We start from the raw sequence: 26,130 nt of genomic DNA on the forward strand, positions 1-26,130 counted from the left end.
CCGCGGGGAGGGCGCTCCCTTTGGATGAGGCCCTTTGGCGTCCAAACCGCGGCGTGCACGATGCCTTCACCCCCGTGGTCTTTTATATGCGAGATGACATTTCGTGGCACAGTGACTGTCCAAAGCCCTCCTCGCCCCGCGACAGAGCACGCAGCCTTGAGCCAGCCGGGAGGGAGAGTGTCTCGTCTATTTGTTTTGTCGAACTGATTCCGCTTGACTATAACGAAGTCAGTCCATTTCGAACTCTGTTCTAGACGTTCTTGAATGTTTTCTTTCTAAAAATGACTCGGAGTTGTCCTTGAAAACCGGGAAGGCCCTTCGTGCAGCCTTTGAGAAGTATGACCCGTGGAGCTTGAGCCCATGTGTCGACCCGGGGTTTTAGATGAATTAGAAGCTCGAATGAAAATCACAGCGTTCTTTCTAAACGTCATAAAGGATCAGGGACAGTCGGAAGCAATTTCAGAGAAAGTCGTTCGGTTAGAGAGTCTCCGAGGATTTAAATAAAGGTGCGGGCCTCAGCGCATCGCTCCGAGTGCCGTTTGCCACCTGGCCTGCGCCAGGTCGCTTGCCTCTCAGTGGAGTAAAAGTACTTCTCATATCTGTTCATCACGATGACTTTTCCCCTCATGATGTCTGTGGATCCTAGGATTAATAGCGTAGGAGCCGTTAGGCTTTTTTTTTTCTTTTCTTTTCTTTTTTTCGGTAGATGACGATGAGAATGGCATTTACGTCGTTCTTAGAGATTGTTTTAACCCTTCCTGGGAGTCTTGCCTGGGGAAACTCCTCCAACCTCTGCTTCTTTCTCTCTCTCTCTCTCACTCTCTCTCTCTCTGACTCTGAAACACCTTTTAGGCAAACTAGTCTGGATCAACCAGAAATTCTCAGGGTTGTCCTTAATGAGAGTCCCCAGAGAGGGCGAACCGGAGGAGAGGGCGGTCGTTGGTCATTCCTCTTCTCCATGGCCCTGAAGCCACACTTCCGAGCCCAAGCCGGACGTGCCCCGTGCCTCTTGGCCAGCCTTCCTTGTCGTCTTCATATCTGCGTTTAAAACTCCCGGTGTCCTCGCCCTACACCACACTTTTAAATGCTGTGTATTAGCATCTCCGAATGTCCCGTGCCCGGCTTCAGTCGTTCCTGTGAAAACGAACCCCCAACGCTGCCTTGAATCTTGCTCCTTCCCTCACCTGGCTTAGCCGGTCCATCAGCAGGTTCTGGTGTTTTCCTCTGAGATGCCGTGAGTCCGTCCGGTCACCGCTCACCATCTCCCCGGCTGCCGCCCGGGCCGGGTCGCTGTCGACTCCCGTGTGCGTCGCTGACTGCGACCGTGCCCCGGCCGCTTTTCCCGCTTCTCCTCGGGGGTCCGTTTCTCTTTTCCATAAAGCAGCCACAGGGGGCTATCGTCGACTGAGATCACATTTTTTTCCCCTCCCCTGCCTAAAAGCCTCTAAAGGCCGCCCATTATATCTAGAGCAAAACCCCAGGTTCCTCCCACGACGGGCAGGAAGTCGCCCGAGCCCGCTGCCCTTCCGCACGCTGCCGGCCGCGTGGCCCTCCTGCTGGCCCGGCGTCCTCGAGCACAGCGGGCTCATTGCCACCCACGTCAGCCCCGAGGCCCCCGCAGCGGCCTCGGCCCGGAGTTCCGTCACCCCAGACCTGGGCGTCGTGGCCTCCGCATCACTCGAGTCTCACCTCAGCGTCAGCGCCACCCGCGGGGGTGGCGTGGGAAGCGGGGCGCTCTTCCCTGGCACCCTCCCCTCCCCACCCCTCCCGCCGGTTCTCGAGCTCGTGCAGACGGCCTTTCTCTTCTCCATCGCGCGTCACCTCGGAGTGTCCGCTGATTGTGCATCTTCGCCATCACAATGCAGCCTCCGTGAGGGCGGGGACTTCGTTTTGGTCACTGCGCCTAGCAGAGTGCTTGGCCCTGGGTGGTCGCTTACCCAAATAGTAAATTAAGCAACGCCAGTAAGTGTTTTTTTTTTTTTTTTTTTTCCTTTGCCGTGAGAGCACTCTGGGAGAATAACTTTATATCGTTACATAACTGCCTGTGTTATTGTCTCAAGATGGTGAACGAGGCCGTCTGAATTTTTCCGAAGACTTTTTAGTAGATATATATATATCTATATATATATATTTTTTTTTAAATAGAGGTTATTTTTTAGAGCAGTTTTAGGGTCACAGCAAAATCGAGCAGAACATACAGAGCGTTCTCATGACCTTTCCCCAGAGCGGTGCCTTTTTTTACAGTCGGTGAACCTCCGCTGACATGTCATTATCACCAAGTCGGTATTTTTCCCATCAGAGTTCAGTCTTGGCGTTGAATGTTTTACAGGTTTCGAACATGTATTAACTACGACGTCGGTCCACCATTACCTGTCGTACAAGATAGGTTCACTGCTCTGAGAACCCCCGTCATCCCGTACTTCATCTCCCGGGAACCGCCGGTCTTTTTACTGTCTCTCCAGTTTAGCCTTTTCCAGAATGTCGTGTCGTTGGAATCATACAGTATATGTAGCATTTCCGGAGTGACTTCTTTCACTTAATAATATGCATTTGCGTTTCCTCAAGGCTTTTTTATGGATTGATAACTCATTTCTTTTTAGGCCCGAATAGCGTTCCATTGTCTGGATGTGCCACAGTTTACACTGGGTCGCTCGGCGGTGACCTTGAGTTCCTGCGTCCTTCCTGATGGATTTTCTGCCTCATGGATCTGTCCGTTTCTGAAAGCAGCTGTTGAAGTCTCCACTTAAAATAGTGGATTTGTCTGTTTCTTCTTGCTCTCCTATTTTTTTTTCCTCCCATGTTTTGATGCTCTGTTACAAGGCACATACGCCATGAGGATTGCTATGTGTTCTTGGAGAATTGACCCCTTTATCATTATGTAAATGCCTCTCTTGATTGCTGATAATTTTCTTTGCTTTGAAGTCTGCTCTATCTGGAATTCTTTCGGATGCTCCAGCTCTGTTTTAGTTAGTGTTAGCATGATAATGCTCTCTCCAGCCTTTTACTTTTAATTTATATATGTCTTTATATTTAAAGTGAATTTCTTATTGACAACATATAGTTGGCTCTTGTGTTTTCATCCAGTCTGACAATCTTTTTCTTGGTATATTTTGATTATTGATGTTTAAAGTCATTATTGATATAGTTGGGTTAATATTTTTTTATTTGTTGCCTTTTTCTTTATTCTTATTTTTCTCTTTGGCCAGCATTTCACAAGTATTTTCTTGTCATTATCCATTCCCTGAGACTCAAATTTATATTTATGTTAAACTGCTTAACATATTGTCTCATAGGTCATGAATGCTCTCTCATTTTTTTGTAGTCGTTTTATCTCTGTATGCTTCATTTTGGGTTGTTTCTATTTCTGTATATTCTGTTTCACTGATCTTTTCTTCTACAGTGTCTGAAGTGCTGTTGATCTTATTCAGTGTGATATTTCAGATACTGTATTTCTTATCTTTAGATGCTTCATTTTGTTAATATATAAAAGATATGCATTTATAGACACCGTGTGTGGGAAAGAAAGATTTGTATCTTGTGTATCATACCTATCATACACCTTCCTCTTTGTTACTTTTTGAATGGATACTGGATAGTGCACATTTTAATTGTAGGGTACCTTATTTTGTTACATTTTTTCAAATAGTGTCATACTTTGTTCTAATGAGTAAACTCTTTGGAATAAGTTGGATCCTTTCCAAACTTGCTTTTAAACTGTTAGATGGATCTAGAGCAGTCTTTGATCCAGGACTGATTTAGCCCAAGTAGACGAGGCTTTTCTAGGGACTCTGTCCATTAGCTCACGTACTTGGTGTTATGGGCCCTGCGTGAGACCTGGGATCTGTTCAGCCTACAGCCTGCTGGTGCTTTCCCTGTCCTTGGCCGTTTGCCATTCACACGGGCACAGATTGAAGGAACCCTTATACGGATGTCCCCTTGCTCTCTCTCTTTTTGCAGGTCCTTCTGTCCCAGTGGTCTGCCTTACAAATCCTTGCTGGCTTGACCTTCCCAGACTCCAGTCTCTGTCTTCACAACGCATCAAGCAAGCAAACTGAAAACTGGGGGGTTCTGTCTGACTTTCCCATTTTCACTCTGTGGCATTGACACTATTTTCAGGCGGTGAGTTAGGGCGATTGTTTTGTTTCTCTCACCTTTGGGACCGTGTCTTGCTCTGTTTTCCAGTGTCAGAACCTTCACTTGCTGTTTTTTTGGTCCGTTGTATAGTCGTTTAAGGTTGGAGGGTGACCCTTGTCACTGTCAGCCCGGAGTGTCCAGAAGCGGGAGCCCTGCAGTTGGCATTTTGCAGTTCCTTTCTTGTGTTCAGAGGTAACATCGTAGGTGGTTCTTCTGACACGTAAGGTTTTTTCTTCACACGTAAGGGGTGAAGTGGTCTTTGCCTCTTAGTTTAAGTAGTCTGTCTCAGCATTTTGGTAGGAAGCTTCCGTGCCTGTGTAGGAACTCACGTGTCTCTGGGGTCAGACTCTTTGGTTCTCTTCTTCATAATGCAGGAAGTGATGTCCTAAGTGGAGGTGGGACAGACTTTGCCTGCCACATGGCATCGTTTCTGAGAAGACACAACAACTCGCTGATTGGTATTCCTCTCGCCGCAAGCGGTTTTAGGCATATTCGTCAGCTGATGAACTCACCACTTACTCCATTCTTGAGTTATGAATCCATAGGCTTGAATTCTGTTCTGAGAGCCAGAGCTTTGCAACATGCTGAGTTGGTTGGTTTGTTGCCTGGAAAATTGTTAGGACAAAATTGATACTTTGGGGAGAAAGAGATTTTCAGATGAAAGATGTTCAACCTCAAATAACATGAAAGAATTTTGGCTCATTCTAAAGGCGTGGGTAGAATTAGATATATCATGAGAAAGAGAAAGACGTTCTATCTACAAATAGTAAACTTAGTCATGAGTGGGTATCATAAGACTATAAGTAAGTACAGTAACCATACATCCTATTTCCTGCTTTACACCTGTCGTCCTGGAATCATTATTAATAACATCCCTTTTCGTTCTTGAAAGGGTCTTGGTTTTGATGGTCATTTATTTATAAAGAATGGTTTAAAGGATACAAAGTAAATACTTTTTGGTCGTCATTAAATGATGGATTTACTGTTTATATTGTAGTTAAGTGGTGTATAGTGACTAATAAATGTTAAGTATGTGTGTGGTTTTCTTTTTCGTTTCTTTTCTTTTTTCTTTTTCTTTCCTTTTCTTTTTCTTAATTTTTGTTATTTTTCCTGCAGATGATCTCAATGCCACCCACCAACACTGTGTTTTGGCTGGTTTACCACCTCGATTTAGTTCCACCCACAGAGTGGCAGAGGTAAGTGTAAATACAAACGCGACCCAGACTTGATCGGATGTGACAGCATTGGTCGAACGAGCAGTTCCTCATAGAACTTTGGAGTCATGTTCGATAGGAAAATCGCTTCCACTTAACGTGACTTGGGCCTCTGTTTACTCGCTCTTTTAACTTCGAGTCATATTGGATGGAGTTTTTTAAAGTGTGTTCACAGCGTGGGATAAGTATATTTTGCTTCTTCGGGATATGTTTCTTGGATAAGGTAAATGCTGTTGGCAGGTGTTGCTAGTTAGAGATTTTCTAAGGGGTTTGTATCTGTCAAGGTCAAGGGCAGGAGATGGCCAGAAGGAAACGGGGCTGATTTGCGTGCTCGCGCATGTGTTAGCTGTGATTGGGCTCAGATGGTTGAGAATTTACACTTCCCTTAACTTTTGGTCCGGCTTCTGGGCATGTGAATGTAAATGAAGGAGAAAGTTACGGGCGCTGCCAAGGCAGTTCTGAGCTCCCCACTTGTGCTCATAACCCAGGCTTTATTGCTAAAGTCTGCCAGCGCTTGGAGTGGCCGATGGTCGGCCGATTAGACCAGTTCAGGACGGAGGCTTAAGAGATGAGAAAACCCTTGGTAGTCACCCTGGGGTACCGGGCGCTCGGTTTGGAAGGGTTCCAGAGATCAGGGGAATCATCAGGAAAAAGGATGACAAGTCGGCCTCTTTCCGAGCTTGGCATCGGTGTTTCGCTCTATAGTTTGACTTCTTATCATCCCCCAGGGGTCCAGTGTGAGACAGTCGGGCGGAAGGAATACAGCGAAGTTGGCAAGAAAGTGTGAGCTCAAGGACTTCTCGGTCCCGAGACCGTGCGCGTCTGTACGGCAGGTTGTTCGTGTCCTTTGGTCATTAAGTAGCGTTTCCGGTGGGCTGGGCTTGCTGCTGTTGAGGCAGAGAGGGCGTGAGTGTCTACTTCAGTCAAGATGCCGCGAGCCCATCAGGCATTCTTTCCTTCCTCCCGTTTTCCTTATCGTTCTTTCTTTCTTCTGTTCACTCGTTCATCTAACTATTTGAGTGTCTGTTATGTATCCAGCAGCACTACAGGCTTGAGACAGAGAGAGAGACAGAGAGACAGAGAGAGACAGAGAGAGACAGAGAGAGACAGAGAGAGAGAGAGAGAGAAAGCGCCATCAACGTGACAATATGGCCACTACCTTTGTCAAACTTCCGTTTTCTTCGGGGAGACACAGATTAACAAATAAACACAAATAATCATCTTAGAGACATAAAAGTGAGTTCTGTTAGGAAGTCAGGCTCGGAAAGTCAGGAAGGAAGGAAAACGTGAGTAAACATTTGTAGAGCATGTGTGCTCTGTAGCGTATAAAAAAGACTTCGTTTTTATATAAGGTGTTGCAGGCATCTGTCTTTCTGGCTCTAACCCTCTCAACAGCCCTGTGCTCCTGGATCAGTCTGAGTGGGTGGCTACTTGAGCATATCCTTCGTACATCTTTTAAAATCTGATCTGGGAGATAGGCAAGTTGATTACTGCTGTACGCAGGGGGCTGGTACAACATGATGGCCACAAACTTTGGGAAACGGTGTTGGACGAGGATGACAGTCATACCTGGTTCATAGGGTTCTCGTGAGGATGAAATGAGCTAATACATGTAAGTCTTTTAGAACGGTGGCTGGTACAGAGAAGGCATTCAGAGAATGTTAGCCACTCTTATTAAGTTACTACTACTGCTAATGCTATTACTACTACTACTACTACTACTACTACTATGACTACTGCTACTATCTTTGCTGAAAAGCTAATAGGAGATGGGAACAACCAAAGCTCTTTGTGAGGAATGTTATTCTGTCTCCATTTAAACACCAGAGTGTACATAATAAAGCAAAAGACATTAAGTCATCAGTGAGTCTTGACTGTAAACACTGCTGTTGATTGAAATTACCATTCAAAAGAAAGGAAGTAACTTTAGTTCATTCATCCATTCTGCAAACTCCTGTCGCACTTCCCCGTGCTCAAGCTGTTCGGTTAGGCCCTTGCGAACAGGGACGGTTGACGTGTTTGGGGTCTTCAAGCTGCTTATCGTCTACGAGCAAATACAGTGCAGAATAGAGAGTAGCAGAGACAGTGTGAGGGCTCGTGGGTGAGGTGGCACGTAAGACTGCAACACGTAGGGGCTGGGGGATTTCAGGTGTCTTAGGGCCGCCCATGGGGTGAAGAATCTTGGGACTGGAATGGGACGCAAATACATGGGGAACGTTTGGCGGCAGAACTTTATTTAACTGGATGTCAGGATGCCATGAAGGGGGAGTTGGCAGTTACGGCCGATCCCCGGATGGACCAGACTGGGGAAGATCTTGCATGTCTTTCTGTCTCGCGAAAGACTCGCCGTTTGACCGTAAGTCGGTTGGCAGGGGGGATGTTGATTGTTATCCCGGTGGTGACGTATTGGAAGTGTCTTTAGGAAGATGGAAATGACGGAGGTATCGGTTAAACCTGTCGGGGTCTGAGCCAGCGGTAGCAGCAGGACAAAAGGAGAAATTCCCACGACCGATGTGGGAGACATAGTGTCAGACTTGGCAACTGACGGAAGTGGAGAGAGCAACGTGAGAATGAATGAACCGATGAGCAGACGAACAGACGCGTGTGTGAGCTCCGCCGGACGCTCTCCACGCGAGGCTCTGGGATGACACCGAGGTTTCAAGCCTGGGCGATTCGAAGGCGACGTTACCGTTACAGAAATGGGATCTAAGACAGGAGGGAAGGCAACAGTTTATTCAGTTTCGATGTGAGGGGTCAGGAAACTTCTCTCCCTCTCTCCACCCCCTGCAGTAAATCCCCGCATCCCCAGAAGCCCCCAGAGGAGCACCGTTTGAAATGGTCTCCTCCGGTCTTGTTCGTTTTTTTTTCTTTCCCTGGTGGTCCAATTCCAGTGCTTTCAGCATCTCCTGAGGTTACCTTTTTTTTTTTTTTTTTTTTGCTTAGTCATAGCTGAATTTGTATATTCTAATTTTCAGGCAGAATTTTGAGCATTAATCACCTTTTAATAAAGAGGTGGGGACGGATTCCGATGCCGTTGGGAGAAAACAACATGCCAAATCTGTGTTTTTAATATTCTCTGTTACTTCAGTTCATGCTACATGATATTTTACTAATTTGATGCACGTAACGTGGGCAATGTGACTATCCTGCTCTCTCTGTTACACTTCAGAGTCAGCAGACTCTGGCCCGTGAGCCAGCTGGCTGCTTTGCAAATAAATTTCTAATTGGAACCACGGCCTCGCTCATTTGTTTGCATATCGTTTGTGACTGCTTTGGAGTTACGTGGCGGAGCTGAGGGGTGGCAATCCAAATCCTAGAGCCTGCAAGTCTAAAATGTTTACTATTTGGTCTTTTAAGAAAAAGTTCGTGGGAGCATATGTTGTCAGTTTGGCTCAAATAAACTTAAAAATGTTTGCTGGCTGTTATACATGATCCTTATTCAGGCTTTAAAAAATCACCTTAAAGTTAAAATAATTTTTTTAAAAAACACCATCTTAAGGTAACTTTTTATTTCTACCAAAAGTTAAAAATGATACAATTCAGTGTTGCCGAAGTTACAGAAGCCATATATATATACTTCTGGTAGTTTTTTAATTGGTATACTTTTTGGAACCCTACATGGAGATATGTATAAAGTACCATAAAGCTATTCATATCTTTGATCTCATAACAGTGTTTTTGGAATCAAACCTAGGAAAGAATTCAAAAGAAATATATATATATATATATATATATATATATATAAAGATGTTTATCCAGCATGATTAATAGTAGTGAAAAGTTAGACAGACACATAATGCCTTTATGTCATGTGACTGATTAATTAAATTATTGAATATCAGTTCAATGAGCAACCATTGAAAGTGGTGGTCTTGAATGTGTACGTACAAACAGTGAAAGCCAGCACGTGCACTGATACGTTTATTTTGGTTACAATTGTGTGTGGACAAAGGATCACATGGGATAAAAATAATTAAAATAGGATCAAGTAGTGGAATTATGTTTTTATCTTATTAAAAAAAAATTATTTCACCTCATATTATTGCTGTTTTATGATAGAAGAGGGAAAAGACTTTTTCCCTAACACTAACGTTATGTTATTAATTCGCTCAATAGAGAGGGAAAAAACATCCAAATACAGAAAGGTTAAACATGACCTGGCAGTTTCATTCCTAGGCACATACCCCAGAGAAATGAAAACTTGGACATGATCGTTCATGGTAGCTTGATTCACAATAGCCCCAAAGTGCCAACAAGTCAAAGGTTCCTCACCTATCGAATGGGCAAACACATTGCAGTGCGTCCATACAGTTGCACATTGTTTCACCGTACGGCAGAATGGAGTGCTGATACATGCTTCGGCATGGATGGACCTGGAAAAGATGATGCTCACTGAAAGAGGCCAGTCACCAAAGATCACATATTGTGTGATAATTTCTATCAAATGTCCAGAAGAGTCAAATCTGTAGACATAGAGAGTTGACTGGCGGTCGTCTGGGCCAGGGAAGGTTGGCGGAAATGGCCGGCCGTGACTGCGAAAGGGCGCAGGGCTCCTTTCTGGGGCGATGAACAGGTTTTAAAATTATCTGTAGTGATGGTTGCGTGACTCTGTTACTATCCTGAAAAACACTGACTTGAATGCTATATACTATCTCAATAAAGCTGTTAAAAAAACCCCAAAAACTAACAAACAAAAACCTGGGCCCGTCTATAGGTTCTTTACATTAAATAAAACTATGATCACCAGGAGAAAAAGAAAAACTCCCCCCTTCTTTCCTTTATTTCGGTCGGGGCCGCGAGTATGGCTCCACGTTGTTTATTCAGCTAGTTCCCTATTGATGGGGAATTTAGGTTACTTTCAGCATTCTGTTAAAATAAATGTCAGTGCAATTAACAAACTCTTACGTAGGTTCCTTCATACCTGCGAAAATAAAGGTGCAAGTAGAACATGTTTCCAGACAGAATGTCATTTTTAAGAAACATCTCAGGGCGGGCCGTGAGACAAAAATGAGTGAGATGGTTCGACTTCGCTGTTTTTTCCCGTGTGTTTTCTCGGTAGCAGTTTGGAGCTGACAGCTCTCGTGATCCCAGCACAGTGGGATCTTCATACTTAAATAAGTATCAGCCGAGCTTCTGGTTTTTGGCACGGAAACTTTGTTTTTCCCAGGCTCGTCCATGTCACATTGTATCAAATAGCAGCAACTGTGCAAAGAATTTTTGAACCGGGAGCTTAGCCTTCACTGTTATTTCTAAGGGTTCCGTTTAAATGACAAATATTAAAATAAAAATACTTCAGGGTTACATTTCCCTCCTTGGGTCTAAAGGATATTTCTAGCTCGCTGTTTTTTTTTTTTTTTAAATCATTCTAGGAAATCACGTCATTATCAAAACAAATGGATGCGTCTTCCACCTGCATCCTCTCCTTTCTGACACATGATCATTCAAAGCAGGGATTTGTCTGCGTGACCCGCGTGGCTCGCACAGACGGGGAGAGGGGTGAACTCGTTATGACACCCAGGTTCTGAGTCGTGCCTTTGAACGTGCCTCGAGGGCATAAGCCACACAGTCTCCATTATTTGAAGAATCTATTCTGCCAGGGACTGCACTTGCCTGGCGCATGCCTTTTGCAGAAAAGGCAAATGAGTTCTCTGCCCTGTGTTTATAACTTCATTTCCCGCCCCCTGCCGTTCCTGTTCTGTTTCGTGTACTTTGGAACCGGTTCTGCAGTCCAGTCACCTTTCTTTCCCATTGCTGGGTTCGGAGCACTCGAGCGAGGAAGTCAGTGTCCTTGACGTCTTAGTTAATTAGGTATTCATCCCAAAACTACTTGATAAGTTTCTTTTACACTTAGGTCTCAGTTCTCGAGGCAGGCGCGTGTGCGTGTATATTCTGCCTATAAATGATGAGGCTTTAGATGGAGGGAGCCTACGTTTAGTTAGAGATATGAGGCTGGTCTGATAATAAACGCCAGACGGGCGAGTGGCCCCGGGAGGTGAGGCCGCGCCCGCAGCACAGAGCCCAGTGGGCAGGCCACCGCAGTAATTCCTGAGGAGTCTAGGCTGAGCCGTGAGGGTGACAGGCGAGTGGGCGGCACGGGGCCAGGCGTGAACAGCCCTAGGAGGGGAGGCGTGGTGAACTCGGATCCTGCTTGTGACCTCGACTGCTGGTCTGTCCCCACAGTGCTCCACGGGAACCTTGGACTACATCTTACAGCGCTGCCACGCGGCTCTGCAGAACATCCTCCACGAGGCAGACAACGGCGACGTCTCTTTGAAATCCTTGGAGCCCGCGGTTTTGAAGCAAGGAGAGGAAGTCCACAATGAGGTGAGGAGTTTGAAGAACTGCGAAGAGTCTGAGGTCCTAGCCTACCTGCACTCTCACAAGTTAATCTGCTCTAGTCGCATATGGGTGTAAGACACGAGACCCCTAGATCAGAGACGAAGGATAGTCTGTTACTTACAACGACAGCCAGAATGTCAGCATTTTCATGCAAGTTCTCCAAGCCTCTGTTTCCACGGAGCACTGCATAGTGAGCCAGCTAACACGTGTACAGGGAAGGGGTGCATTGCGGGAGAGGAACCTCACCTAAAGGACCTCAAATCTTCCGTAGTAGGCAGTAAGCAACCCTGTCCTTTGCCCCAAATCAAGATGTGGTCTCTTTCCTCTAAGTCTGTGAGCAATCCTGCCCTTTTTCTAGAAGGAGAAACTATCCCTTCCAGGGCTGTTCACTATACAGACGTCCTCGTAACAAGAGTCTGAAACAAAGGGCCGTCCGTGCCTTGCTTACAAGATGTGCAGAAACGCAAGAGACCCATGAAGAATAGTCTCCCAACAGATCCGATGGGAATTGAGGGTATACGTGGAAGGGGTGCATTGTGGGAGAGGAACCTCACCTTTAGGACCCCAAATCTTCTGTAGTCGTTTATTTATTAGTCGAAGTTCTGCGGTCTGTGGGCCCAGCAGGTTTGCATCCCATGAGCCAACGTTTCACAGACTTCGCGGCCCTCATGAACATCCTTTCCATTTGGCTACCTTTTTGGACTCCATCTATTTTGATCCATTTAATGCATTTTTAAAATCGACTCATGTTCTCCTAAATCAATTTCTTTAAAAAGGAAGCGTTACATGTTCACTTTTAAGTGGAAAGCCAGCATCACGCGCCAAAAGAAGAACCAGAAAGGCAGAGCCAGCGAAAAGGAGAGCGATGGGAGTCATTAAATTGCGGCAGATGCCGTTGCCGAGACAGGCCCCGAGCCTAAGGTCTTCATCCTTCACGTCGAGAAGGGAGATTTGCGCCCAACTTCATGCATTTTCTAAAAGCCATTGAATTCTACCCATAAAATGGGTGAATTTTATAGTGAGTGCCTTACACCTCAAAAGAAAACTATTCAAAAGAGAAAAAAGTGTACCAAGTGGTGAGAGACTCGTTGAAGATTATGGAGCTGAGACTTTCTCTTTGGTGTAATTAGGACTGATGGAGCATTTGGCATTCAAAATAGTCTCTTTCGTCCTTTCAGTAAATAAGTACTGAGCACGTGCCAGACGTTTCCCTCTGTTCTTGAGGATATACCGGTAAAGAAAATAGACGTTCTGGTTTATTATTCACGTAACACCTCGGTCCATCGTGTAGTACGTTAGAGATGGACACACAGAGCGAGGCGATGGAGCCGGAGATAACTGGGGACATGCGCACTGAGAAGATGCCCTTTGCGCAGGGACCCGAAGGAGCCGAGGGCGTGAGCCGCGCGGGCGTCTGCGGAACAGTGTTTTGGGCAGAGGGAGCACCCCCTGCGGAGAGAGGGAGGGGCGGGAGAGAGCCTGGCGTCCGGGACGAGGGAGGGGGCTAGTTAAGGGCGGTCCGAGTCGAGGGGCGGGACCGAGGCTGCGAGTGGCGGGGGGCGGGGTCGCAGAGACGGCGCCGTGAAGGTCCGAAGGCCCCGCGAAGGACCAGGCCTTCCCCGTGCGCTCTGCAGGGGATGGGGAGTCGTTAAGGGACTTGGAGCCGAGGAGAAACGTCTGCTTCCACGGAGTCATGCGATGCCTCTAAAGAGAGATTCAGTACAGGTCGTGAAACATTGCCGTCCTCTTCAGACCCGAAGGCTAAGGGCTTCTGCCTTTCAGGGGAGTTATCACCACTTCCAGGGCCGGGTTGAACCCAGGACTGACTTTCTCTCCTCGATTTGCCTGATCGGTGTCCCGCCTTCTCGCCCATGAGTCCCGGCTGGAGACATTGCCGATAGGTAGGACTTCCGGAAAGATAAGCATTTCTGGGCCTGGTGACCTCCCTGAATTAGACTTGGGAGCAATTATGTCTTTCTCCACAGTCGTGGTGAAGAAATCCTGATCTGGAAAGGCAGGTCTTTCCTCCTCTGAAAACCTTGCCATTTTAGGAGTCAGGCTAGCAGGACGGGCGTTCTCTTATAATGCGCCTGTGAGCTGTTTTTTTTTCCCCTTGTCCTTGCCGGTCTTCGTCCGTGACGGACTGTGATGTTTTGTTACCGTCAGTGGGAGGGAGAAGTCCGTAGAATCACGCTGTTCTGAAGGTCGTCATCTGAACGCGTCGGCTTCGGAAGGTGGCTTTCCGCTTGTGACATCGTGTGTGTGAGGAAGGCAGAGATGTGTCAGAAACCTCAGGCCCTGGGGGCTCGCCTCGGGTCGAAGGGAGACAGAGACCCTGAGTCTCAGTAGTGTGTGTCCTCGCCTTCTCTGTCCCCCAGTCGCTGGTTCTTCAAGGTCATCTCCTTAGTGTAAGAACTTGATTCTTTGATTCTTCAAGGTCGTCTCCTTACTGTGAGAATCAGCTCCGGATGTCCGGGCACGTCGTTATCAGATCCTGTTCTTCCGCCATCCATGTCGGCCTGGGACTAGGCGCCCACAGCCTCACTAGTGTGTTCTGTTGTTAAGAGGAAGCATAAATGTCCATAATCGTTACCCCGGGTTCTTGTTGTTTGCTTTCCTCTTTCTTAAAGGCCACGTGCCTTTCTAGACTAATTATAGGGTGAAGTCCTCGGTTTCATATACTGCAGGCTTTCAGGCTGCGTGGGTTCAGAAGTGGCTTGTTTTCCTCGTCTTAGGTGGTTTCTAACTAAGCAGTTTGGGATCTTTGGTGTTGGAACCAAACACGTAAGATCTTTTTTTCCAATTTCAGATGCTTAGAAAAGATTTGTGTTATAAGCAGAATCTTCCTCTGTATTATCAAACAGTTTGTTTTCTTTCTTAAAAATGTAAAATGCGAATTGGATTATGTCAAACTAAAAAGCTTCTGCACAGCAAAAGAAACCATCAGTAAAACAAAGAGGTAACCCACTGAATGGGAGAAGGTATTTCCAAATAACACCTCCAACAAGGGGTTAATATCCCAAATATATAAAGAACTCATACAACTCAACAACAAACAATCCAGTTAAAAAACAGGCAGAGGACCTGAACAGATTCTTCTCCCAAGAAGACATACAAATGGCCAACAGATGTACGAGAAGATGATCAACTTCACTAGCTAGTAGGGAACTACAAATCAAAACCACCATGAGATACCGCCTCACACCTAACAATGGCTGTTGTAGAGGAAAAGGAGCCCTCATACACTGCTGGTGGGAGTGTGAATTGGTACAGCCACTATGGAGAACAGTATGGAGGTTCCTCAGAAAACTAAGACTTGATCTACCGTATCACCCATCAATCCCTCTTCTGGGTGTCCGTCCCCCCAATTTAAAAACATTTATCCACAAAGATACATGCACCCCCATGTTCACTGTAGCACTATTCATGGTGGCCAAGACAACCAAAGTGTCCTTTGATAGGCGGTTGGATAGAGAAGATGTGGTACGTACGTGCAATGGACTACTACTCAGCCGTAAGAGGAGACGACATGCCACCGTTTGCGACGGCAGGGATGGATCTCGAGATAATTCTGCTACGCGAAGTCAGTGAGATGGAAAAAGTTGAGAGCCGTACGATTTCAGTCAGATGTGGGATTTAAAACCGAAAGCAACGGATGAACAAGACAAAAACACATAGACACAGACAACAGTCTAGAAGTTTCCCGAGGGAAAGGGGGGGTAGGTGCAAGGGGATCAAATATATGGTGGTAGAAGGAGACTTGACTCTGGGTGGCGAGCACACAGCGTAATATAGAGATGACATGTTGTCGAGTTGTACACTTGAAACCTGTGCAATTTTATTAACCCATGCCGCCCCAATCAGTTTAATTAAAAAAATGTAAAATGCAGAATTCAGTCTCGTCACCTAGCAAATTCCCCTTGGGAGCATGGACTGTTCGATGGGGTTCATCTTGTCCTAATCGGGCCTTCGTAAGGTAGCCAGCTCTTCGTAGATTGGACGCTAGCATCTCTCCCTGGTCACGCGTCTTTCTCAGGGAAATAACGTCTTCCTGTTATTCCGGTGAGACGTCAAGCCCAGCGGGCACGTTCACCCGTCTCACGCAGGAGCAGAGCTGACCTGGGACCAAACCCAGAGCTCAGAGTAACTTGGCAGGAGGAAAGCAGGTGGCTTTCCCGCGCCCGTGAGGGCGATGGAGACGATTGGCAGGTCATATGGTGACGTCGTGGCTCAGAAATGACGACTTTGGAATCTTGTGGCCTTCGCCGTCTAGTGCGCAGGAGACCATTGACGGAGAAGGTTCAGGGAGGCGGGTGAGGGATTCTGCTGCTTCCTCCCCTTCAGACTTTTCCTGGACATTTCTAGGAAAAAGAGGCTTTTTTTTTTTTTTTTTTTTTTGGACGACGTTTTGGGCCACAGCTATGAAACTGTTATGCACACGTTTTCCTCTTCCTCTGGGGGCTCAGAGGGCCCTCCGAGGCCTTGCAAGGCCTGCGGGCTGTCAGTGTGCCCCCTGCGACTGATCTGTGTATTGCAGCTGCTCAAACGATTGACGACTACAGTGAATTCCCGTGAAGCGCAAATCAGGAATCTGGGAGTCTGGTCTATCAGCATCACAGACTTTCTGGGAGAACCTCAGGAGGGCTGCTGGGCCTTGTCTCCCGGCCGCCTACGTCTTCGGGGATCGGCGTCACCTGCCGGGAGGGTCCTTGGCCACAGCCAGCTGCTCCCCTGCTGCTGGCTTGTCTCGTAACATCTGCTCTGGTAGCCGTGAGCCTCCTGGTGGAGCTACGCTCGGGAGACGCTCGGGAGACGGGCCGAAGACCCTTCTTCTGTTGTGGCTAAAACTTCACTAGTCAGTCAGTGTGGTTAGACTGTTTTTTTTTTTTTTTTTCCTTTTAGCCCTGAGGTAATAAGGCTTCAGTTCGATTCTGAGTCAGCGTCTTCCCTGCAGCTTGCAGCTTTCCTTTCTCATTCCCAGAGTTTGTGGCGGAGTGGAGAAATAGCAGGCTTTTTTTTTTTTTTTGGAAACTCAGACTCTGAATCAAGAAACTGGCAATTTCTTTTTGCTTTCTTAATTAATTTTAAGAAAGGAGCCAACTACTTCTCTCGGCAGCGAGGGGATGGGCGGGGGTGGCATTTGGTTACAACCCCGTCATGTTTTTGGCCACCACTTCGAAATGAAAAAGTCAGGTCACAGAGATGGATAAAATTCGCGCCAGCGGATCCATCCGATGCCCCCGCAAAGATCGTATTTGACGGACAATACTTTCACTCGGAATGAAATTCGGTCAGGCCCTCAGTTTTGCACTTTCTTGCCTGGCTTCAGCGGCAGAGGGGTGGGCATGAACTGACGTGAGCCTTAGAACGTTTCCCGCTCGGAAAATGTCGTAAGATTGCGAGATCCTCGAAGACAACGAGTCCTAGGCCTCGTGGCCTCGTTCGGTTCCCGCTCTCAGCATCCGGCAAGTGCCTGGCATCCAGGAGGCCATTGATTATTAACCCACGTAATCCTCACCGCACACCTGCGTGCTCGTTACGTGATCGTCGTACAGATGACATGGCCATTCAGCGATGGAGTCCTTTTTCACGCTGACTCAGAAGCCCTGGTCTTAAGTGTGCTCTGACATTGTCTGCCTCCAAAGATAGCAGGGCGTCTGAGGAGAAAGACGAAGTCATTATTCGCTGATGATGATCACTTAATCATTCATCAGGGCAGGACATTCTCGCAGCGGGGTTATCAGGTCTGCCCTTCTCCTTGCTTCTGGGTTTTAATTTACAGAAATCCAGACTCTCGCGTACCCCGATGGTTGACTGAATTATACGATCATTTCATTTCCTGGGGTACCGTGGTTGCCAAGCCTTATTATGTGTTTTGTCCTCATCGATGGAAATAACCTGCTCAAAGATAGAAACACTTTAAAAAGCCTTTTCAGCTCTCTCTAACATGGAGTTTGACGCTTTGCTGACAGGCTGTTCTGTTGTGTGAACCGACTTCACGTGCAATCTATTAAAAAGAGCTTTTTATTATAGTAAGTCATGTTGTGAAACCTCTGTCTTCGGAGAGGTCGAACTACATACACTTGTTTTTATTCTGCTTTCAAAGCAGTCAGGTTCACTTTTGTTAACCACTATCTTAATTCCACAGATAAGGCTTAGCAGCTCTTGTCTTAAAATTGTCGACATTCCTTTTTTTGTTTGTTTGTTTAAACAGCTTTAACTGAAAATCAGTTCTGCATATCAAACACACATTTAGCTAATGTAAACGAAAAACTCTTTCATATGACTTGGTGTTCTCAGGTTAGTTATCTGAGCCAGTTTGACCATTGTTAAATCTTCACAAGTTGCTTTTATTTGCCTCATGAAAATTCAATATGGATAAACAAAAAAATTCTTTGTGGTAACAAGTGAAGATCATAATAGCCCTGCGTCTGTGTATGGAACTTGATTACCTTGGCAAAGCCAGATGACCTGATGTTAACTTGTGAAAGGTCTGCATTTCTTTAGAGGGTAGAGGTAAAAAGAGTTTTGGGGGGGCGGGTGAATGGAGTTGTACTTTGATGGCAGACTTTGAATTTCAAGTTGAAGGTAAATAATAGAAGACTTGGATAATAGACAGGAAAGAATTCCTTACCCTTTAAAAGCTTTGCTCGTCCTCTAGTCTCCACATGTGGAGATTAGTTCAACTGCAAGGGACGGAAAGCACACCCTGAACTGGTTTCAGCGAAGACGCCTTCAGGAATCGCTTGATCAAAAATCACTTGATGTCGCCAGGACCTTGTTTCTGTCTGTCCGCCCTGCAGCCGCTTCCTCCTGTGCTGCCTCCATCCTTCCGATTTTGCACAATGCCTGCGGAATCCTCCTCCCGTATCGTCTGACAGTCTGCAGTCTCGAGACTTATTCTGATTGGACATGTGCCTCTGACCCCCAGACCCAGCTCCGCGACTGGAGAAGTGTGAGGGCTGATGGGCTCGGCCTCGGATGGCACATGCCACTCCCGGAATCAGGGCTGGAGCTCCACCCAGACCACGTGCACTGAGGCTCGGGGAGGGGATGGGTTTGCAAATAAATAGTGGGGTTTGGCTCGAGTAGAAGGAGGGGTGCTGAGGGGGCAGAAAATAGAAGTTTGCCGTAGTATGTTCATGGGAAGACAAAGAAATGATTAGATGTCTTTACCACTCTTTGTACCTATTGTCATTTGCCCTAAGTTGAAAAGTGACAACTTGAGTGTCTCTATAGAGTTACTGTATGTATGCCCCATAATTAACTATGTCGTTTAGTTATATGGGTTTACATTATCACCAGCTTCTCCCGGCCCCTAGGTAAATTTTTTTTTTTTTGGCTCCTTCCTTCCTTCCTTCCTTCCTTCCTTCCTTCCTTCCTTCCTTCCTTCCTTCCTTCCTCCTTCTCTCTCTCCCTTCCTCCCTCCCTCCTTTCTTTTTTTTCTTTTTTCTTTTTTTCTTTTTCTTTCTTTCTTTCTTTCTTTCTTTCTTTCTTTCTTTCTTTCTTTCTTTCTTTCTTTCTTTTCTTTCTTTCCTCCTTCCCTCCCTCCCTCCCTCCCTCCCTTCTTTTTCCTTCCTTCCTTCCTTCCTTCCTTCCTTCCTTCCTTCCTTCCTTTTAAAATATAGTTGGGTACATTCTTTATTTTAAATCTAAGAACCTTACAGTTGATATCCCCTAATACATGTCAGTGTTTTGCTCTTAATGCTGGTTTTTAATAAAGATGTCTAATGAAAACACACTTTGTTTGATTATATCTTTCCCATCACACATAGTGCAGGCCGCTGTATACCTTAGGATCTGAGTGTTGTTGACTGACTTACAGTTTCCTCGAGTCTGACTGACGAATGTGATTGAAAATCCCTCCCCAGCCTGACCTGGCTCGTCTTCCTAAGCTTTACGACGACGTTTTCCTTGGCTTTGCGGGAAGGCTCTAGAGACTCCAGAGTTATATTGGGAACTGGTAGGCTAAGCTTTTCTCACCTTTTCTCACTCTGTGGCTCTTAAGTTACGGGAGGAAAATTGAGCGACGAAGTTATCGTCCTTGATCATCCATCACAAGGGCGTCGGAACCACTGTCTTTGTCTTTATGATCCACAGGTCGAGTTCGAGTGGCTGAGACAGTTCTGGTTTCAAGGCAACCGATACAAAAAGTGCACCGATTGGTGGCTCGGGCCCATGGCGCAGCTGGAGGAGCTGTGGCGGAAGATGGAGTTCATGGTGAGTGCGTGAGGCGTGCGTCCATGTTTCCCAGGATGTCATGCTTTATAAACCCTCTGCTGCCTAATTCGCATAGGTAAATGCATATTAGTTATTCTAAATGACCGAGTTAGGTTACTTTGCGTAAGGTGTTGGGACAGCCAGACTTTTGCCAGTGAACCTCAGCTCGGTTCAGTGAACATTTTTTTGAGCACGTCCTGCACCTCGGGCTCTGTGTGGGACGTAGGCCGCGGAGTGGCAGTGAGGAGAGACCCACACAACAGTCGCATCTACACCTCATTTCCGTTTTTTACGCATTAGGCCCTGTTCTAAGGGTTTTTTCCCCCTCTCTGAAGTTCTGACATTCTTAACCACAGTCCTATGCGTTGTAGAAACTCTGAAGAGCCTTAGTTTATAGATGCGAAAGCCAAGGCGTAGAGAAATCAGTGCGTCACCGCAGCTCCCCGTGCGGGTGGCCGAGCGAGATGGAGACCCAGGCCGTCGGACTCTCCAGCGTGTGCTCTGAACTGCTGCATCTCGTGTCGCAAGGAGAGAGAGACGAGGACAGCCAGTCACATCAGCTACAGTGAAATCCTGTAACAGAGATTGAAAAAAGAAGAAAGAAAAAGAAAGAAATCACAGTCCGGAGGAGGGAGTGTTAAATTCAGACCCCTGGGCCCGGGACTGTGGTTTTTGGGGACCTTGGATGGGGAGGAGTAGGGTCGGATAGGGCATTTGGATGGGAATTTTAGGCTCCAGGAACTGTAAAAGCAGGATCAGAGGCGGGGGCGCGCAGTGCGACCGGAGCTGGGGATTCAGGGGACGTAGGAAGAATTATAACTGGAAGGCAGGTTGAGGCCACACGGAGTTCTTTAATGAAGCCTTAATTTAATTACAATCCTAATATCAAATACTTACATGACACTTATTAAGTACCAGACACGATTCTAAATGCTTCAGATATGACTTATTTAACTTTTATGACCACCCCATAAAGTAGGTATTATTGTTCCCCACTTTCCAACGAGGAGACCGAGCACAGAAGGTCTATATCATCTCCTGAAGGTCATTGACTCCAAGTGCGGGGCCGGGATTTGAACTCAGGAAGGCTGGCCCTAGGGTCATGCCCTTCACCGCCTCACTGTTCCCCCTCCAAATAATCGAATTTGGAATGTAGTGGAAAAGCGATAAAAGCCTGCTAAACTCTTGAGATGGTGCCGCTGCACAGACTTTGAAATGTGCCGGAAACAACCAACTAATCTGCAAAAATGGGTGGCCGTTGTCGCTCGCTCTTTTACAATAAGGAAAACATCAAATCGCCACCCCGGGGTGGGGACCCCAGTGGGAAATGCTTTCAAATATCTCCTCGGATCTTCAAGCCATGCCTTTTCACGGGGGTGTGTCTGAGGGGGCCAGCGCCGACTCCTTTGAATACACTAAGAGCCTCATAAAAATAGAGCTTCCCAAGGAGACGAATCAGTGCAAAAGTGAGCACCGGGAAGCCGAGTCGGAGGCAGTGAAAGGGCCCCGCCCGTCTCCTCGGCGACGTCTCCTCGCACAAGGCCTTGTAGAGTGTGCGCTCCCTGTGCGTGGCGCAGACCTGTGAAGGACGTTTCCTCCTTTCATTCCGGCTTTGTCTGATGCCCTCGACGTTAGACCCTCTTTCACCTTGGAGCCTTGACTCCGAGACGCCAGCTTGCCTTTCGGGCTGGAATTCGACGGCTCTATGAATTAAGCGTTTGTCGCCGATTCCTTTAAAAATCCTTTTTTTCAGTTAAGCTTTCAGTTCAAGCTTTTTGTTTTCCAAAGCAAAAGCGTGAGCTTACCTACGATGTGCGTTAAGAATTCATTTAAACGGTGTCATTATCACGTCTTTTAAACTTGGTGGCGATAACACATTAGATGGACCATCTCCTGTTTACTTTGTAACACTCATGTGAAAAAATGCTAAGAAGAAGAGCAGTCTTGAGAATTCTCCAGAGCCCCCGCCCCCCCCTTTTTTTTTTTTGCGGGCGGTGTGGCTTTACTTAAGTGTTCTGAGTGACATGAATGGCCTCAGTGTCTCAGCAAGTCTCAGGATGATCATTATCAGCGGAGCGGAGGCTTGGGCCCAGATTAAAGGGACGGTGCTTCTAAATTAAACTCGAGCATGGCTTCAAGCCTTTTTAAGGACTTTTAACAAATTCATAATGATTTCCTTTTGCTATTGGAGGAGACAGAAGAGAGTACTCGCTGGGGAAGTCTGCAGGGCTATGGCTCTGTGTGCCGGGCCATCTGAATTTGTGTACCCGGGGGTTACGTTCCTGCTTTTGCACCAAGCCCACCGCGTGTTTTTCTCAGTTGCAAGCAGTAGGGGGCAATGTTGAGCTACTGGTTCGAGGCCCCCAGATGTGAGCCTTACAGGAAAATGCATACAAATGTACCATTAACTGTCAAGAATTATCCCTGTTGCTTCAAGTTAGCTGTAATCTCCAAGATTCCATAACACAGGAAATCAGTTGTGGGTTAACAAATTCAACAGCAATTTAACATAAAAAGTGCAGTGTTTGGTGCACATTTGGATTCTATAGAATTAGGCTAATCTAAACGGTATTTCTGAATGTACTTACTTTGCTTCCAGGGAATATATTACTCAAAATTATTAGCCTTTTAGACAGATGATTCTTTTTTATCTTTATGCCTTGTTTAAAAAATGTAGAATCACATGCGCGTTGTGGAAAGACTTCTCTAATTAATGTGTTTTGTCTGTTCTGCGACATGGGATCGATCTCTCTGGGCGAGAAAATACAACAGAAAACCTCGGGCAATATGTACATTACTTTTCACCTTTTGCTTATGAGTCAAGCATTCGTGTTGAAATTTCTCTCTCTCTCTGTTTTTTTTTTTTTTTTTTTTTCCACTTTGTGGTTGGAAGAGGTAGTCTCAGGTAGGATACGGGAAGAAAGATGGCAAATGAGCCTTGCAACCACGTTTCTTCCATTCATGGTAATTGCTTCACGTGTCCTAACCAGTCACATATTTCAGAAAGTCGAGTCAGCCGTCTTTAAAACTCTCCCAGCCTCCACTGCCGTCCCCTGTTTGAGCAAACACCGTTTTTTATCACACCGTTTGGTCTTGCCATTTCTCTCCCCGAGGATAGTTTTACTCTGTGCTGCTCTTGTGATGTAAATGTTAAACCTTATATTCGAATGACATTCAGATAAAATATCACGTTTTCCCTGAATATTACCTCATGAATTAAATCCAAAGCAGCCGAACCCTTTCTTATATATAGCCCAGAAATTTAGCCTAACCTTTCCTCTCACTTTTCCTCTCCATTCAGGGAGGGAGGTATTATGACACTGTAATACTATTGAGGTATTTGTATTTGCATTTTATTTTATTTTTTAAAAACCAACCCACAACTCCACATTTAAGATTACTGTATTATGAGGAGACGCTACAGGATAAGAGAGAGTTACCATTTGAAAGAAAACTATACAAGCCTTGCTTTCTGGGTAAAGAGAAATATGAAAAGCCGAAATCTCCCGTGAGGTGAGCAAGGCTTGCTGTGGCCAGAGATGCAGCGGATAGGCCACCTTGTCTCTCAGGGTCTGATATCATGCCTTGCAAAACTGACATTTATTTTACTTATAAAATGTTTTAACGCTATCAAATTCACAGTGACACAGAAAAGAATGCTAGGTGTGATGTCCTCTAAATTGATGACATTTATTCATTTCTTTTTGACCTTAAGGAAAAAAAAAAAAAAGGTCGATTTGGTATAATCCAACGGCAATATTCTAGAAGTTTCCAGAGTAAACATTTGCACAAGGACCGATGGCATATATACTGGAGAGAGTGTCTTCATGCTTTTCTTCACTGCTTTTTTCCTTTTCTGGGAGGAGAGTAGACTCTGATGCTTCGAATGTTTTGAATTGCATTTCCTGTCTTGACAGTTCCTCGGGCTGGGATCGCAATGCATTCATGTGGCAGTTGGCCTTAATAACCTTTATTGACTTTTAATGGGTGGGAGCCAAGACTGGATTATTTTAATGTATCCGTTTTTCAAACAGTGTAAAACGCAACGTATAATTATCTTAGGTAAGCCATAGGCTACATTTAATTTTACCCATTTACGTTAAAATTTGGCACAGGAGAGCCAGGGAGATGTGGAAAACGAGTAGGTGTTTTATGTAATACTGTTACCCGTTTCTTGTTGTTAAAAGTTTTAAGAGAGAAACGTACTGAAGAATGCGAAGGTTGTCCTTTACACCTTAGTTACAATTTCAAGATGAGTCATGCCTTTTTCCTCGTCATTCCGACCTGTGTAAATCATCTGGGAAAGCTCATGACAGGAGCCTGTCCACAGTGGTCACGTGGAGCCCTCCTTCCTGTAGGTGAGTCACAGGAATGGCCGAGCTGAGGGGCACTTGGTTGGGGGAGATTAATGGAGCCATCACCACCGTGCTTGAGATGGAAATCTTGGTAACCGAGTAGAGGACGAGGGCTGCTTTTTCATATACTGAAATATGTACTAACTCTAGCGGCATCAGTTAGCCAAGTTCATTTTAAACTTTCTTCTGGAATTAAAGATTTCTGGGGGTATGAAGAAGGAAGTGATATAAATAAACATTAATTTTTTTGGTCCATATTAATGGTGAAGTCACCAACTTATATATGTGTGTGTGTGTGTGTGTGTGTGTATATTTAAATATTTACATTTCTCTATATATTTCTATATATCTTCCCTTTAGTGATAATGTATAGTAAGTTATGTTTGCTCACATAATCCCATCTTTCATTTTCAGAGGTAGCTTTTCTGACGTAGGAGCAGGAATATACTGCGGTAATTTAGGACCCGGTGTGAGATGTCTGGCGGTTTTCAATGTAAATGAAAATTCTCTTCTCTCCTTTTTGGCAGTGCTCAGAGAGTGCAGATCGGAGGCGGGCACCCAGTCACAAGCACCCAGTAACTCAGATTATGTACACAAACACTGAGTTTGGGGACTTCCAGGTTTAACTTTGGAAATTTGGGGGGAAAAAAAGAAAAAAAAGTCACTTTTCAGCTACAGTGGCTTCAAATCCTTGACTCATATTTGTTATTATCTTACGTGTGTTCACTGAAGATTTCTGGGGGTATGAAGAAGAAAGTGATATAAATAAACATTTTTTTTGGTCCATATTAATGGTGAAGTCACCAACTTATGTGTGTGTGTGTGTGTGTGTGTGTGTGTGTGTGTGTGTACATTTAAATATTTACATTTCTCTCTATATTTCTATATATCTTTCCATTCTCCTCCCTCCCACCCACCCACTGCCATTCCCCACAGCCGTATTGTTCTATTAAGAATAAACTATCCGGGAGGAAATCACACATGTAATTTAGCAATGAATTTTTAACACGTTTTGATTCCTTCTTTGATTGCCTTCTGGATTTCTCCAGTTTTTGCTTTAGTCGCTACAGATTTAGCAATGAATTTTTTTTTTTTTTTAAGTGTTGTGTATCCTGCCTTTTTGGGAAGAAATTTACAATTCCAAGAGAATTCAGGCATAAGCCTTCGAAACAGAATGTTCATGGGAAGCACAAAGGACTGTGTTTATGATTCTCTTTGAAGTCTTTTTGCAACTGGATAAGGAAAATTTTAGAAATCGTCTGATAGTGTTCAGGGTAAATACTTAAACCCCTTTAGAGAATTTCACACACAGATACTGTGCAGCAGAAAAAAGGGATACTTATGTTTTTTAAAGCTGCTACAGCCTACAGCTTTGTACTTAAAGACAGAGGTGTTGAATGAAATTCTACTGAGGATACATCCGGCGACAATATCGCCAAGAACATCAGAGCAAGCCAGTGGGCAGGACGTTCTGTTTTTAACCCTTACGTGGGCTGCGTGCGGGTCGAGCCTCGTTGGTACCGAGGGCCGGGAGGGCCGGGACGTGCCCGTTACGTCCCCGGAATGCCGAGAGGGGTGTCGGTACGCAATGGGAACGAGGCCGAGGGACGCCCAGGGTGGTGAGCGAAGTGACAGGGTGACCGGAGCTAAGCAATGCCGGGCGACAGCCCTGCCATCCCTCTTAATTCTCATCAGCGTTCGGAGAGGAAAACTGGGATAAACAGCCAAGGCTTCTATTTTCGCCGTGGTTTCGTGGGCTTCAGCTCAGTTTTGCTAGCCTTTGTTAAACACACACGCACACACACAGTTACACACATTCTAAATATATATTTATATTTATATTTAGAATGTGTGTAAATGTGTGTAAA

General features: G+C 45.7%; 1 protein-coding gene across 5 annotated transcripts in view; it reads left to right on the forward strand.

Moving 5' to 3' along the window:
- FTO (FTO alpha-ketoglutarate dependent dioxygenase) overlaps positions 1-26,130 on the forward strand; it is a 310,416-nt gene that overhangs the window by 113,176 nt on the left and 171,110 nt on the right. For 4 of the 5 annotated variants that reach the window (XM_016142382.2, XM_036231278.1, XM_036231279.1 and 1 more), the window contains exons 5-7: positions 5,251-5,330; positions 11,529-11,672; positions 19,788-19,907. In XM_016142382.2, coding sequence (XP_015997868.2) covers positions 5,251-5,330; positions 11,529-11,672; positions 19,788-19,907 — 344 coding nt within the window. Of the gene's footprint in view, positions 1-5,250; positions 5,331-11,528; positions 11,673-19,787; positions 19,908-24,094; positions 26,091-26,130 lie in introns of those variants that run through there. The other variant, XM_036231281.1, reaches the window with a different exon arrangement.

The sequence above is a fragment of the Rousettus aegyptiacus genome, unplaced genomic scaffold (assembly GCF_014176215.1).
Source record: "Rousettus aegyptiacus isolate mRouAeg1 unplaced genomic scaffold, mRouAeg1.p scaffold_m13_p_14, whole genome shotgun sequence".
NCBI lineage: Eukaryota > Metazoa > Chordata > Mammalia > Chiroptera > Pteropodidae > Rousettus > Rousettus aegyptiacus.